Source organism: Lagopus leucura, unplaced genomic scaffold, assembly GCF_019238085.1.
Source record: "Lagopus leucura isolate 7727_CA_CO unplaced genomic scaffold, USGS_WTPT01 Super-Scaffold_100001, whole genome shotgun sequence".
Classification (NCBI taxonomy): Eukaryota; Metazoa; Chordata; class Aves; order Galliformes; family Phasianidae; genus Lagopus; species Lagopus leucura.
The window spans coordinates 86,782,138-86,798,394 of record NW_024962262.1 but is presented as its reverse complement, the minus strand read 5'-3'; the positions used below and the strand labels follow the sequence as shown (position 1 = coordinate 86,798,394).

The 16,257-nt window shown below is 45.5% G+C and overlaps 2 protein-coding genes across 9 annotated transcripts in view; one reads left to right on the top strand and one right to left on the bottom strand.

Annotated features, from left to right (window-relative positions):
- The window catches only part of CD80 (CD80 molecule), a 21,941-nt gene extending 13,279 nt beyond the window's left edge, over nt 1-8,662 (top strand). The window contains exons 4-6 of the mRNA XM_042866419.1: nt 661-786; nt 3,634-3,754; nt 6,074-8,662. Coding sequence (XP_042722353.1) covers nt 661-786; nt 3,634-3,737 — 230 coding nt within the window. The 3' untranslated portion in view covers nt 3,738-3,754; nt 6,074-8,662. The remainder of the gene's footprint in view (nt 1-660; nt 787-3,633; nt 3,755-6,073) is intronic.
- TIMMDC1 (translocase of inner mitochondrial membrane domain containing 1) overlaps nt 1-16,257 on the bottom strand; it is a 24,424-nt gene extending 8,167 nt beyond the window's left edge. For 6 of the 8 annotated variants that reach the window (XR_006178013.1, XR_006178012.1, XR_006178015.1 and 3 more), the window contains exons 1-7: nt 16,161-16,257; nt 15,836-16,001; nt 15,199-15,287; nt 13,401-13,468; nt 12,184-12,262; nt 11,019-11,129; nt 10,597-10,717 (exon numbers count right to left, since the gene is read on the bottom strand). Coding sequence is in view for 3 of the 8 variants with exons in the window: in XM_042866422.1 (XP_042722356.1) it covers nt 10,627-10,717; nt 11,019-11,129; nt 12,184-12,262; nt 13,401-13,468; nt 15,199-15,287; nt 15,836-16,001; nt 16,161-16,255 (699 nt within the window). In the remaining 5 variants the exon portion in view is untranslated. Of the gene's footprint in view, nt 1-9,750; nt 10,718-11,018; nt 11,130-12,183; nt 12,263-13,400; nt 13,469-15,198; nt 15,288-15,835; nt 16,002-16,160 lie in introns of those variants that run through there. The other 2 variants (XM_042866421.1, XM_042866420.1) reach the window with 2 other exon arrangements.

Sequence of the window (16,257 nt, the reverse complement as noted above, 5' to 3'; positions counted from 1 at the left end):
GTCCTTTAAATGCATAGAATCATACAGTTACCAAGGTTGGAAAAGGCCTCCAGATCATCCAGTCCAACCGTCTATCTACCACCAATATTTCCCACTAAACCACATCCCTCAGTATGACATCTAAATGTTTCTTGAACACCTCTAGGGACAGTGACTCCACTATCTCCCTGAGTAGCCCATTCCAGCACCTGACCATTCTTTTGGAGGAAGAAAAAAAAAAAAAAAGACATTTTGAAAAGATGAAATGAAAGGACATGTTGTTTTCCACCACCTGTGAATCCATAGAGGGGAAAAAATAAGCATAAATTTGGATAAAACAGTAAGAAATACTGTGGAATGTATTTGAGAATGGAAATTTTCTGGATAAGTCTTTTCCACTAAGACTAACCAGCTACTTTAAGAAGTACTTAAGTCTGTCCAGCATTTTGGATTCTGTGGTAGTGACAAAAATTTCAGTATACAGCACATGGAGGGAAAATGAAGGGCTTCTGTTGATTAGATGCCAGCATTGTCTGTTTTCTTACTGAATAGGTGTATTTTCAGGCTAAATATCCCAGTTAGAATTTGGCTTGAACTACCATAATTGACGTGCCTGCTATTGCATGAAGATGACAAAATGTTGTTGGGCCCCATACTTACGCTTTATTTCTTCTGTCTCAGCAAAAGCAAACGACTGCATTGTCTCTACTGCACTTCCATCCTATAATGTCATTACTGCTTCAAGTATCATCATTATCACCTTCCTTTTGGCTGTCAGCCTAGCAGCAAAATACCTCCCAAGGCATGGTAAGTAAAGCTCCTTTTTCCAGAAATAGTTTCTTACTGCTTACTGCATTAACTATGTGAAATACACATTTATAGAAACTATACTGATACACTAAGTATTTTTGTACCTTCCTCTCATTTCTTTTTTTCTTTTTTTAATGCTGCATCTACTGTCACAAAATCTAAGCCTAGCTCAGGACTTTCCTGTATTTTGTGTGCACGCAGCACTAGGGTTCCAGGTTGACGCTCTAATTATCTTGGGAGTTTTGAAAGAAGGTCAGACTATTTCCAAAGAACGGAGTTGTATTCAGAAAGGTTGAGAGGTCCATTTTTATGCATTAGGATGCTTGAAGATGTCAAGAATCTTTGTGAGCATCATCAACACAGCTGAGCACTAACAGTTTCAAAATGATATCTGTCTCTACGCCCTACTTGGACAATCTCTCAGAAAAGTCACAGAGCTAATATTACAAGAATGTATAGTGCTAGGGCTACAGAATAGACTTGAGCACCGCAATTTGAGCACTTTTAGGAAAAAAAAACAAAAAAAAAAAAAAAAAAAACAGTAATCAGGAGTCTTGTATTTGTCTTCTTTGTTGGTCCCAAAAGAGCAAAGGTGAGGTGCCCTGCCCAACGCTATGAAGTCTTCAGTAATCCAGACATGTCAACAAGTTTTGTGATTGCATAGAGGACCTCAGGTGGCAACTCACTAGATCTCATTAGATAGACATGACTAGGAGCAGCAGCTAAGCTGGCCAACAAGAAAGCCCCTGAAGATGTGGGCATCTAAATCTAATGGATTTATAAAGGCTGGTAGGGATCCAGCCTGTACAAAAAGTCAACAGCAATATATGTCCTCTCTGCACCCTGTTGGTAGTTTGGAAGAGCAGTGCTGCAGAAAGACAACAGGCCTTGCAACATGTTATAAATATCACCCAATTGAGGTCTGTCAGGTCACTGGAGAAGTGAAGGTTGAAGACAAACTGAGAGCGCTCTGTGTTCAGCACACTTAGACCAAAAGCCACCAGGTTGAGTGTATTAACTCATCATGATCACAGTGGTATCCCCCACCGGAAACAGGTTCATACGTTAGGCAGCAGGGACTTGGCTCACTCAAGAACACTCGTGAGTTCATCATCCTCATATCTCGTGTTATCTCTATTTCCATTCTGAGCAAGGTCACTTGCAAGTGAGAATAAGGAGGCAACATTACTGTGTTTCTTCCCCTCCTAACCAACCACAGCCTTTCAAAAAACTATGTGACCGTTGCATTAGGCTGGGCTGATTACTCCTCTGTGCTTTATCACCAAGAAAGGAAGCACCTGGGGAAGGCAGAGACCCTTAGCAACACCTGTGCATTTCCTCATTTTCCACTCATGTCCCTCTTTGACATTACTGCTGGTTATTCTCTGTTGTGCCTTGGAGCTGTGTTGATGGGAGAGCAGTAATCTGTTTGAAAATATGAATGTCATGACCAAGCAGCCTGTGCTGTTAGCTGCAGGGGTAATGAGCTTCTAATTACGGGAAAAAGACAAGTGTAATTCAAAGATCTTTCTCTAAACAAATACAGGCTTGGAAACTAAAACGTTCCCTAGCATTAAAGGAGTAAGATTCTGGAGCATTCTCAGATATCTATTGATACCAGATTGCTCTTAAGAGTAGAAAGCATACCAGTGTGGTAGAATGGGATCACCTGCAACAGCAATGGGCTTAGCTGCATAAAAGGGAATTTCCCTTTTAGTCCAATTTTCCTAATATGCACACAGAGTGGATCTGCTGAGTCAGGCGGTGCTGCTTTGTACAGTCACTTTGCAGTCACTTTGTAAGCTGTAAGGAACCGAAGCTGGCATTTCAAACCAACTTCCCAGTTTGTATGCTTTGGTGCTGCTGTGCGTTATCACCTGCCTGGGAAGGGAAATGTCTGTCTTTCACATGCTTCCTGCTGGCGTTGCTGCAGATCACCACTCAAGAGATACTGTGGGAGCTCAGAATACGTCTGAAAGTATTTCTGTTGCTCTCACGTAGGGAAAGCTGGACCAAGAGCTCAGTCATTTCTGAGCTCAAAAAGCCATGCTTCAAGTAGCTGAAGTTGTGGGAGGGAATAGAAAAGATACAGCAAAACGGAAATAAGGGTTCTCAGATGTGTGATTGTTGTGGTGACCAAAACACGTAGGTGCTTTGTTGAGGTTCACATCTCCTAATGTGAGGAGCTCACAGCCTAACCAGCTTGTCTTCGTAGTAATTTAAGAATGAAAACTTTCTGGGCGTTTTTTTCATCCTTCCAATTAATTTAACCAAAAACGCAGTGTTTAATAGTCTGTGCAATTACAATTTACTGGAGTAGAACAGGGATCCAGCTTGAATTATAAAAACAAAAGCCAATCTTAGATGCTGAGACACAAATGTTTCTCGGAGACCTCAGAGGGCTGGTTCCTTATGCTAACACCGCTGTTCTCTCACTCAGTTGGTAAGCTGCATGTAGTGACAGTAACTTTTACCATTATTTCCCTGCTGACTTTGTCTCAGCATGTGGTTGGTTGCTTGTCTTTGTGTCAGACTGGAGTTCTAACTCCCTGCTAATGAGTACAGTTTTATCCATACAACACTACACAGATAACATCTGTGTAAGATGGACCAGGTCAGATTATGGCTACGGGCTAGTCGTGTTCAGATCTACTACAGGGATGAGTCCCACCAAGGAAAAATAGAACTAGATCTAAAAGACTTTTTTTCTTTACTGTCTGAGATTTTCTTCTCTCTACTCTTCTCACTCTCAGTTATGATTTACTTTGTTGAAGAAGGCATTTGGATCAAGCACTTCCAGATATTCTGGAGCTCCAAGTACTAATGAGGGATCTTCTCTTTCAGCCTGTTCCCACTGTTCTAAGAATCAAGCTTCAACAGAAGACGTGAAAGAAATTATGAACTCTCCCCACAGCTGTAAAGTGACATGTGAAATGTCATCCCTATGACCAGATCACTTTTGCAGGTACTTTACTGCACCACACCTCCCTTGGCACAACAGCCTCTCAGCTCAGATTCTAGTGCAATGCTAGCTCTCAAAACCATGTATGGCTTTTGATAGAAGTATGCACTGTCCCTTAGCACAGAAGCAGTAGGGCCCTATTGCTGACTGTAGTGGAAATGCTGAGTCACAGCCTGAAGCAGTGATGAGCTCCTGGTGGGAAGGCAGGGCCAACTCAGGGGAGCTCAGGTGCAAGCAATGCACCTGAGTGACTGGAAGGGGTGGAGCCAGGATCCATTCCTTCCCAGAACCTCATTATAGGGTTTAAGAGGTGAGGGTATCTCATCTGGAGATCCCTGCCTGCCTGAGGGCCTTCCAAGGGGAATCAGATTTTTTTTTTTTCCTTTGCTTATGTACCTACTGTTGCTGCACAGAGCATATTCTCACTACTTGCTGCAGTCTAGGATTTTGCTATTCCACTATCATTGCAGTGCTTTCCATCACATTATAGCATTACACCAACTCAGGCCTGTGATATTTCCCAGGCAAGGGATGAGGTTTGTATTGCTTGTGGGGCATTGCTTTCTTAAGGTTATTTCAAATTTCTAGAAATTAATCCAGTGAAATACGTTACAGGACCTAATTTTGCAGGCTTCTTTGGCCTTTTCTCCCTTGAATGGACCCTGCGCAGATTGTACACAAGTTTTTATGGCATTTACTTCTGTAATTAAGTCATTTCTAGTGACCAGGTGGGAGTGAAGAGGGTGAGAAGAAAGGAAATGAACACTTAACAGATCTGATTGTTAGCGTCTCCTCTGAAATTGTGTAAGGACACAGGCTAGTATGCTAATATCTGAAGAGTGGTCTGGACATCCAGCAAAGTCATCCATCTACTGGGATCTGCCGTGACATCCCCTGCCACTGGGAGAGCCTCACATTTTACAGGCCTTCCAGCTAAGAACTGGACAATCTTTTAGTTTCTGTCCTACTGGACTCATTTGCAAGTAGCTCATCACCACCTAGTCTCACATGTGGCCTCATCCCCTAAAGGCTGCTTCTGACTGATGGCCTGCAAGCCACGTGCCTCATCTGATGCATAAACATGGGAACGTCTGCAATCAGATAAATGAAGGATTGACCCAACAAGTGGTGAAGAACCAAATGGTAACTCTTGTTTTCCCAATGAGATTACCAATACCAGCCTGCTTCTGACCTGTCTCCATTCCCTTCAACACCTGGAGGAATGGGTAGAAGAAAAAACTTCTTAAAAGTCCTGCGCAGGAAACACCTGCATTTTAAAAGGAGTTACTTTTGATATGAGCTGTTGTAAGGATGGTGTAAGAATGGCTGGGAAAGTCTGGCTTGCCAAAGGTTTATGACTTTGAAGCATCATATGCATTTTAGCTTCAAAGCTGAAATGTTTGGAGCTGTGTCCTCCAAAGGCATTTTCCAAGTCAGGAGACTTAAGGAAAGATTAACAGCTAACAGTCATTTCTTGTCTCATTATCCATCCAGGTGTCTGTATTCTCCTGGTCTTACCAGAGCATGCTGAATTGCTAGTGTGATAGCACAGAATAAGTTATATAGTCCTAAAAGTCATGAAACTTTTTCAAGCTGTGTTGCAGTAATCTGAAGGCTCAGTATTTTTGAGGCAGAAAGAAGGAGAAACCATCATTCAGGCCACTTTTCTCATTTCCAAACTTGACCACCCACTCATATTTTCCTCTGGGGAAGGCCCTATCTGGAACAGATACTAGAACCTTGGTTAGCATGAATTCTGGGGGCTTTTGTGAGTACTGTTCACTGGTGGGAGTTCACCTACTGGATAAATCCATTCTACCACATTCCTCTTTTTTAATTAAAGTTTTCCAGGCTTTTTTTTTTTTTTTTTTTTTTTTTTTTTTTTTTTTTTGTAAGCAGCTGTTATTTCCAAACTGCAGTGCCTGGAACAGCTGCTGTCTGTGCATAGGACTGGAAGCTGTACATTAGGACAATGTGTTGCTTGCTTAGTGGCAGTCTGTGATCTTGTAACTTTATGATGCACTGAGCCATGTCCTATTGCTGCTTAAATAAGGCAGTACATTCATTAGTCATCCTCTCCTCACAGGAGGATGGCATCTCTGGTTCAAAGGTTTTCACACTAAGCAAGTGCTGAGCCAGTGGCTCGCTGCAGTGCGTGCCTTGAACTGCCTCTGCACAGCCATTTTTACCATAATAGGAGCCCTCTTGTGGACTATAACAGGTGATCTGTGTTTCTCTCGGATCTGCCACATTCTGACTTAGATTTAGAATTAAGAAGGGGAAAAAAAAAATCAGTAAAGTCTCTTTTTCTGTCTCCCTCAGGTTTCCTATTCTGTGTATCCTGCACTGCAGTTCCCACTGTTCTCTACAGCAATGCTTATTGGCGTTGACCCTTAGGCTCTCTGAAAGGGGATGAGAGCAGTAGAAAGATCTTCTGAAGAAGACTGACAACATAATCTTGTGTGAATGAATACAAATACCCGCCTATGCCACAGAAGCTACGAGGTGGTCTTGTTACAAAGGGTTTGCTGGAATTCCAACTGGGAGGACCCTCCATGTTCCTACAGCAGGTCAGAAGAACACCTTCAACGTTGTGCTCCTCCAGCATGCCAGCTCGAGTGCTCGGGATACTCTGATGTTGCCTCTACAGGAATCGGGGGCCCTGCAGAGACCTGGCAGGTAGCCCATGTCCACCCACCCCTCTAGCAACGCACAACTGCCCCCAGACCCCAACATTCGTGGAGGCCATGCCTCCATGGTGCAACTCAAAGCAGCCAAAACTACTTTTGCATTCAGCCTCATACCGGTATCTGCCAGTGCTGTTCAGTGTTGGCCAAGTTTGGCTCGATGGTTAGATAGGCGATGTGATATCTCTTCTCCCCTAAAGAGGCAGCAATGCACACTCTTCAGGAAAAAGTGCCTCGAGGTGGGAATAATACACACCTCCTGCTTGTTTTCACTGAGACTTTGTAGGGAACGACACATACTGACAGCGTACCCAACAGCAAATACTGCTTATGTACAGCAGTGGCAGAAGTTCTCATAACATTTTCTCTCTTGAAAGGATGGCCTTGCCAACCTAGCTCCTCCATTGCACCGCTCAGACACGGGGCGTACCTCACACAGACCGCCCTGCTAATTGTGGTGGTGCTTGTGAACACGTGGGTATGTATGCATGCACGTGCACACACAAACTCAAGCTTTACATGCATTTCTTTCCTACTCACACTTGTCATAAAGCCCCATTTAAATTCTGTAAGTTAACAAGCGGTTAACTTACGTGTACCAACAGTAATGAAATTTAAGTCAGGGCCTTGCTTCCTAAATCTGTTTTTGTTTGTACGTTTGCCTAGGAATACTTGTTAGTGCAGGTTCTCCATTTTTGGGGAGAGTCTCTCATGGTGACACAGGGATTTATTTTGCTTTGAATGCTGCTGCCTTCTGTCAGCATTCTCTCTTCTCAGCCAGGATGCTAGCACTGGATAGGACTCATCTAACTTAGGTGATATTCTTGCCTACTGTGTAGGAAAACGCGGTTTCTCGTTTTGAGGGGAAAAGAGTGGAAAAAAATCCCAAGCACCACCAAGTTTCCTAAGCAGCTATGCATACCAACTAAACCCTGCCTTGAATATAGAGGCCTTGTTCAGTTTTTCCTTTTAGTTCTGTCCTACTGCAAGCTGTACCCATTACCTTATTGCTTCATCCAGTACATAGTTAGCAGGGCAGGCCAAAGTCTGAAAGTATCACACCACCATCTTTGTGGGGTATTTTGTTGCTTGAGCTGTTTATCTTGCTAGGACACAACACAGAAATGTTTTCTAGCAGGTATGTATTGGAGGAAAAAATGCTGGAGGGAACAGAAGCGCTAAAAGCAGTTTACAGAGCATTGAGCAATGAGAGTCTAAGGGATTAGAGCAAGTCACTAGTGAAAAATAAGACACTGCTCCCTTTCTACTTCTGCTGAAACCTGCTGCCCCATCAGCATTTTTACCACTATCCCTTTTTATGAGACGAAATGGGAACTTCAGAATATTCCTACTGAGGGGTCAAAAACAGAGAAAAGGAGACAAAACTTGCCACCAAGCCCTCAGTGGGTGACAAGGAGCCAAAGTTATCTGCACATGTTCATTCTGGTTGCAAGTGGGACAGAGGTGGCATAGGAAGCAGTACTACTAAAAGGCAACCTGACCTTGTCACAGGAAGGGCTGCCAGTGAAATGCAGTCTCATAGCATTCATGTTACCTTTTCCTTCAGTCTGCATGTGCTTATTCTAGAACAAGCAGCTTCTTGCAGGCTGAACACACTCTTTTTCACTGGAATCATTTCCTATGTTTTCACTTTGCCAACCACACTGTAGCTCTGGCAGCTGCACCTGAATTCAGAGGCTTCCCCATGCTCTACTTCTGCTCCCAACTGATGACTGATTGCACAGCACTCTGCAGAAGGGTTTGTCTTTTGCACAGTGCCAAACCTTTCTGTGTCACGCCAGACTCCCACAACACTTTAAGTAACTCCTTAAAAAGGAAACCAAAACCTCCACTGACAAATATGCCTAGCATCAGTTTGCTCTTATACTCAACAGGCAGGCTGCTTGGTTTATTTTCTTTCTTAAGCACTTATATTATGAATCATGTTTTCAATTGCTTTATGCTGTATTCGTTGAATTGCACACAAATGGTTTCCATGAGACCTTTTCAGCTTAATATCTGGGTCTTTCTACCAGGTGAGCTGCTGTTTATTGCAGGTATTTTGTATATTACACGTGCTGGGGTTTCTCCTTTAATTGTATTAAAAGTTATATTGTACAATCCGTTTAGTTTCCTCAGAAATAAAAGATGTCTTGTACGTACTGGGAAGTACGGGAATGAGGAACTAACTTCAGCAAGAAACAGAGTGAAAAATGGCTGCTAATCCTGAGTTGAATGTAGATGGAAGTTTGTGTTTCCCCTTGCTAAGGTGCTACATAAGGGCATCAAGGGCTCCTTCCTTCCTTACATGGAGAAGAAAAAGAATACAGGTCTGCTGTATCTTAGCTCTGCCTACTTTCCCAAGGAGCAACATCCCTGCATCAGTGGTCACAGACACAAGAAAACTGGTGTTCTTCTGACACCACGTCAAATACCCCCTGAAAGAGGCAGAGAGAAGAGCTGAGCAATGACACAGCTAAGTGTCGTGCACACAAGCACACGCACAAAAATACAAAACATTCCTATATATATAACTGTAGTGGCAAAAATGTGATGTGGAAAGGCCTTCTGTCTTCTGAGGGGCCAGAGGTTAATCACACCAGTGCCACCAATGTACACTGTTTAAACATGGAAGGGAGAGTGACCTATCCATAGTTCTTCACTTCAAATAGGGGGAAATCAAAGCTGAGTGATGAAAACCCTGAAATACAGGCATTCCTTCCATGGACAGATGAATTACACTGAGGTGTTTGAAAAATAAAACGTTTGTTTCAGAAGTTATAAAACACAACACCTTCTTGGAAGCAAGCTGTGCCAAAAAGATTGCTTTGGGTGGGTGGAATATGCTCTGTGCAATGAGCTGCTCATATTTCATTCAACACTAATTAGCCATAGCAGAGGAAAGCACTCACACAGAATAGACTGCCTACTCTTTTTCCTATGGGACCTTAACCCCCCGCCTGGATACAATTCTTTTTAATAAGACAAAAACCCCAGCAAAGAAAAGGGGCCATTAGTCTGACCTTCTGCTCTGAGGGAAAATGGCAACAGGCCACCATCTGCCCTCAGGTACAGGCCATTATTAAATTATCCTCAGCCCTACCCATAGGTAGCAGCTACAACTTGACGTCTGCTAGAAAATAGTAATCAGAGGTTCCTGTTACTGCCTGGGAAGAAGTCTGACACTGCCACCAGACTTCATGCTTCCTGGGGGGGATCTTGGATAGAACTCTCCTCATGGGACATTGCTAAGTATGTATCCCTAATGCAAGCACCGTACTAGTTAAGCATAAAGAGATTATGGACACAATCACCACTGCCAGATGGCTTTATTGAATGTCATGAACTGCATTTCCCCCCCTGAGGTAATCCTCTAATTTTCAACCTTCATGTGAAATTTGAGCATTTTTTATTGCTGTTAAATCTGTCCACTGAGCCAATGCTTCTACCATTACCATCAGAAAAGGTCATCCTTTCCGTTGACCCCCTCAGCCACGCTTCTACTGAAGAACCCAAAACATGTCTTCTACAGGGTATTTCCATGCCACTCCAATCTCCTCCACCCTTCCTCAAAACTGATTGTGAAATACCCTAAGCACTGCAAGAAACAAATGTGTTTTTCTGTAAAAAACATGAATAAACCACCATCAGCAAAACCAAACCGATCCCAGGCAGGCAAAGTCAAGGTGTGGGAGAGGGGTGGCAAGAGGAGGAACACTCTCACTGGTGCAACCTATATTGTGCTTCAACAGCAGGGGCTTCAGGCACTGTCTGAAGAGCAGCTTTCACCAAAATAAAATTAGCTTTCAGAATCAGGCTCCCTTCAGCAATAGCAGGCTCCTCCTGCTATTCTACATCACCAACAGCTTGGACATTTCCAGCAGCAAATGGGTTCCAGCAGAGACTCTGTGGCTGCCCTCATCCTCAGCCAAACCTAGCTGACACTTGCTAGCCTGTAGAGCCTACCCATCCACCTCGTAAAGTGGAACAGGTTTGGCCCTTCCAAGCCCTTGAGAAGCGATACGCATCCACAAAAAAACATTTCCAGCAAACTGGTTTTTCAGAAGTATGAAGGATACAACTGCATTCACAGAAGACTTCCATTATGTCTTTGGACAAAGACTTAGAATAGAATCAAAGTACTTTGTAGCTGCTTACAACAGAGATCTGAGGACGACTCAGCAGCTCCTAGATTCTCCTGCTATTTTCTGTCTGTGATTGCTCCTGGGCATCGCTGTCCATTTTGCCCAAGTCTTCAGTCACATTAAGCCTGGATTGCCTAAAGAGGGAAAGGAGAGTGCAAAGAAACTTTATGTCAGTGTATTTCTTACAAAGACATCACTGCAAGTATTTCAACCCTTAAAAAGTTTCTCCTAGAACAGGCACTCCTTGTGAGTTTCAGTAAGTCACGCAGCCAGCCTCACAGCCCTCTATCCCCAGAAGATTTTATCAGCAGTTTGTAGATAGATATGTGGAATACACCAAAAACATGGTATGGCATGGCTTCTCTAAACGTTTGAGACACAGAGACCTGGACACACTTCTAGTCAAAGACTTGCATAGGCAGCTCTGTCTCTTACCACTCTGCTAATTTCTGTTCATACTGCTCCCTGCGCTCACGATTTCGCTTCTCCTGCAATGTCTCACCAGCAAGTTTCTGTGCAATCATTATGAGGCCCCCTGCAGGGATCCTAGAAAAAGTAGAAGAGAAGTCACAAGTTACCCAGAGGACATTCAGTAGTAATAACTTACTGGCAAGAGTGAAAGAAGCGTGCGGGGGCCAGCCACCAGATCACTGAAGCACAACATTGCCCAGTACTGAAATGACACCACAGACTAAGGCGCTCTCGTGCTAATGTCAGTCATCAGCTGTGACTCACTGTAGCCCCTTGAAAATGTATTTTGAAGTTATTCATGAGCAGGAACACACAAATCAAGGGGGTGACAGGCCTTAATGTGCACCAACAACCCTTAATGTACCAGCTCAGCCTGAAGAACCTGCCTTCTCTTAACTTCTGCCCGAGTTAAGAGGTCGCTGCCTAAACGGCCAGAATCCCAGAGAACTATGGGTCCCCTCCACCCTCAGGGAGATGCAAGGTATCCACAGTGATGTGACATCTTACAGCTCTGGATTGCACAGCCCTACCACACAGCCTCTTCTTCAGCACTTCTTAACAGCCGCCACTCCACATCTTGGCTTTGATGGAACCTGTTTTGCAAATGTCTCATTTTGACCCATCCAACAGCCCTTGTGCGTTCAGCTCTGGGCTCTGAGCTGCTGGAGGAGGAGCCCTTATCTCCTACACTCCTGTATTTAACCCCAAACACCACAGTTACTTGAAAAGACCTTAAACTGTTCCGTGCACAACCAATGGGCTTATTAATGGCCGTACCAACAAGACATGTCTGTGACCCTCCCTCATGGTTTCCTATTTAATAGCAGTTAGTGCCTCCTCTGCTATGCAAACAGCGGTAAGACGCTCTGTTGAGAGCACTGAGCTCTTATCACAGAGGAAAGAGCAAAATATAGATCAAGAAAAGAAAAAACAGTTAAAGGGCTGGAAGAAAAATAATCATCACAAGGTCCCAGGAAAAAATAAAGAAAATCCCTCAGGGCAAGAGAGAAAGGAAAACATCTGCAGTCCCACCTGTGACTCCGGGCTTGGTGTGGGGGGCCACCACCTAACACAGACCATCAAAAAGTAACTGTGACTCAGTCTCTGGTTGCCACAAGTCACAACTTACCCAAAGGCTGTTCCGAACAGGAAGCCGCCTGCCAGCCCAGACAGGCCCAAGTGCATTCTGAAGAGAGCTCCTGTGAAGGCTGAAAAACACAAACTGGCTGAAACCACGATCAGCCCCTCACCAGCCATTGCAGGCCTGCCAAGGGAGCTGCTCCGCTCAGTTTCTCCTCTCTGTTAGCTGACTTTTGTTTTTAACAGAGCAGAAACCAAACGCTGTGGCCAGCAGCTCCCACCATGCAGTCGCAGCAGCCTGACTTACTGTGACAATGCTTTCCCCTGCTTTCGTCCACGTGCTCTCTGCACTAAAACATATCACAAAGCTCATTCTTCTTGAGAACAACTCCCTAAGAAATGCTAAAATGCAAAAGTAACTATGAAAGTGGAACTCAGTTCTCTCCAGACTGGAGCACGATCACAGAATCACAGAACCATAGGGGTTGGAAGGGACCTCTGGAGATTATCCAGTCCAACCTCCTGCTACAGCAGTTCCCTACAACAGGTCACACAGGAAGGTGTCCAGACAGTCCCGAATATCTCCAGAGAAGGACACTCCACAGTGTCTCTGGGCAGCACACTCCAGGCTCCATCACCCTTTCTCCCCCCTTGCCCCCCCTCTTTTTTTTTCCCTTCTATTCAACTGCAGCTAATTATAGCTGCTGCCATGTAAGGCAGAAAAGAACAGTAAAGCACATACACAGCTGTATGGGCAACAAATCCTCTAAAACCCAATGACCATATTTACCAGGAGCTCTATTGCCAAAAGTGGATGTGCAAAACTTGCCACAAAAACAGTACTTTATAAACATTTATAAACATTAAACTGTTGTGATGAGCAGAAATAAGAGCTGATCCTCTGCCGAGGAGGTGGTTATGAGGGCTGGTCATGCACTAAATGTTGCATTTATGCCACACAAGCAATTTTCACACAAAAACTTCAACAAGTATTTTGAGAACGGACTAATAACTACAAAATTCCCCATTGGTTTCAGATAATGCATTGATTATGTGTTACAAATAAAGGCAGACAACAACTATACCATGGGGCAAAGTTCCAAAGGCAGCCAGCGTAGCAGGCTGCAAAACCCGGGTGCAACGATGCTACGGGTCTGCTCATATTCAAGAGATATGGATTTTTGCTTATGATTTTCTATTTATGTCCTCTGCTTACTGACACTGAAAAAGCTAAAAAGTACACAGATAAAAATTACCCAGTCTTACCTCCTGCTGAAGCAAAATTACTGATGGTGGTTTTATCGCGGTACACGGACAGACCGGTGCTCACCATGCTGCAAGGGTGAGGCATAAAGACAGCAGTTACACATGAAAAAGACACTGCTTGAAAAGAAGCAGGATTTCATTAAGCCCACCCGCAGGGTGCCGCTGTATCCTGCTACCAGCCTGGCCGGAGCACACACATGCCAACCAAAAGTGCTTTATTTCTGCAACTTTACCTCATGCAGCTGGACAGCCAGAGGTCAGGGAGGACTGCTTTTGGATAGCTTTTTTTTCCTTTCTGTAAATCAAAGACTTCATTTTTTTTTTTTTTTTTTAATCCATCCTACATTCAAGAATAAAAGGGATCGAGCAATGCAGTGGTCCTGTCAGTTGTACAGCTACCACTAGAGCTGAATCATACTCAAGGCGTCATCAGGGCCACCAGCTCCATGAAGCAGAAGGTCCCCTGCTGGATTAGGAGCACCACCTCCTCCATCTCTCTCTCCAATTACTAATTACCAATGTAATGCCAACCTTTCCAAAACGTGGAACTAACAACCTGTTTTTAAACCACAAGACTTTACATGTATGCAACTGCAGGACAGAACCTTCAACTTCGAATTTAGGGCAGTGAGCATGGCAAAGGCTGCCCATGGCAGTGGGCACAGCCCCAGGTGCTGGAGTTCAGGGAGTGTTTGGACACTGCTCTCAGACACAGGGTTTGGATTTGGGATGGTCACGTGTGGAGCCAGGAGCTGGACTCAATTATTCTTGTGGAGCCATTTCAGCATGAAACATTGTATGATTCCACACAGAAACAAGTAACACTGAGCAGCATCTCCCTTCAAAGCGTTCCACAAAGGAGCGGTGAAAAAGGATGATGCATTTGCTTGCGTGGGAGACATCTGGTGGATGGCAACGACATTGCACGACTAGTCCTGAAAAAATCTAATGCATTAAAAGTTCCGAAAGAGAAAGCAAACAGCACGCTAATTAAACTCGAGAAAAGATACTGTGGCAAAAGGAGCCAAAACATGACAGAAAACATGGATGAAATAGAGAAAGGCACAAAAACATCAGGAAGAAAGGCCGAAATATAAAAGCAGCTGTCTGGGAGTTAATGCTAGTCAATAGTGCTGCTATCTAAAAAGCAGAAGGGGAACACAATGCACCCACAGGTGTAGTCAGTGCAGGTATAGAACTACGTACCACTCTTCACATCAGGCATGGTGATGTTTCTAGTTGTAAAGGGCGTTATTTGGAATAGCGTGCCTAGTCTGACACTGTACTGTGAGAAACACACGGGCACTTCTGGGGGAGAAAACTGAAGAAGTGGAACGCTGTGTGTGCACTGCTTGTGCAGGGACACGCAAAGGAGTCACCTCCAAGAACGTGAAGACAAGGACAGAGAATTGTGAGTAATGCCACTGTACACAAAGTGGGGGTGATAAGACGTAACAAAAAGGAGAAAAATCAGTACGGGACAGAAAGCTGTTCCAGAACAGCCAGTGCACTGTAATGCCATCTCAGAGAAAAATGCACAATGCATCAAAATAAGAAAAAACAGAAATAAGCTGTTAAGTGGTGGGAAGAACACAATTTAGGCCCAAAACAGAATGGACCAGCTGTTGTGAGTGGAGCTTTTCCGGTTTTCATTTTTGCGTTGGCGCAGGAGAAGATTTAGCGCTGGGCTAATTTAAGAAGGTGACATCCTCTTCATGTTTCCACTTCATTGGTCAGACTGCCTGGGTCCAAGCACGACTCTCTGCTCTCCCACTGCTACCACGAAGAGCACACTTACTTGAATATGGTCACGAAGGTGGCCACCCTCCAGCTCCAGCGCCAGCCGTAGCGGATGAAGCTCCTGAGCCCAGCACGGTGTGCAGATTGCTGGGGGGAGGAGGAGAAGGGTTAGAGACCGTACAGCCGCTCCCTTCAGCACCATACCACTGTGCTGCGGGGTGCTGCCAAGTGGCACCGACCCCACTCGAGGTGCTGGGAATGACACCCCCAAGGGTAAAGCCGATCCCTTCCTGAGGAATGAGAGCTGATGTTTACAGCAGAACAGGCACCCCAAGAATTAACTGCCATTTGTAGCGCTGTTTTGCAGAGGCAAAGCAACTGGGACCTCGCCACCTGATTTGGACTTCTGCTTGCACACAGAATCATAGAATGGCCTGGGTTGAAAGGGACCACAATGACCATCTAGTTTCAACCCCCCTGCTATGTGCAGGGTCACCAACCAGCAGACCAGGCTGCCCAGAGCCACATCCAGCCTGGCCTTGAATGCCTCCAGGAATGGGGCATCCACAGCCTCCTTGGGCAACCTGTCCCAGTGCGTCACCATCCTCTGTGTGAAACCGTCCCCTTCACCACCCCTGCTCAGCACCGAGGTTCTGAAGGCAGCTCTGCCCGCGGTTCGCCCCCCGGCCCCGTACCACCGCATCGGCGCGGTTCTGGAACACCTCTCCCTGGCTGCCCTCGATGAAGGCCCTCCGCGCCTGGCGGAAGGCGGGCAGGCCGCCGTACAGCCAGCCGACCAGGCCCCCGGTGAACGCCGACTTGATGATGTTCACCGTCTCCTCCGGATACCGCTGCTGCTCGCTGCAAGGAAACGCCGTGCCTCAGCGCGGAGCCGCGCGGCCCGGACAGGCCTCGGCTCCCGGCTCCGCGGGGCGGCAGCGCCGGGCTCCGCACCCGGAACGCACGCCCGCACACCCTCAGCCCGCCGCCCCGGCCCCGCCGCCCCGGCCCGGCCCTCACTCTCGCCGCCACAGCTCGCTGAGCCGCTCCCAGCCCGTCTGCGGCGGCGGCGTGGGGCGGCTGAAGGTCCGCCCTGCTCCCAGCCCCTCCGCCATGG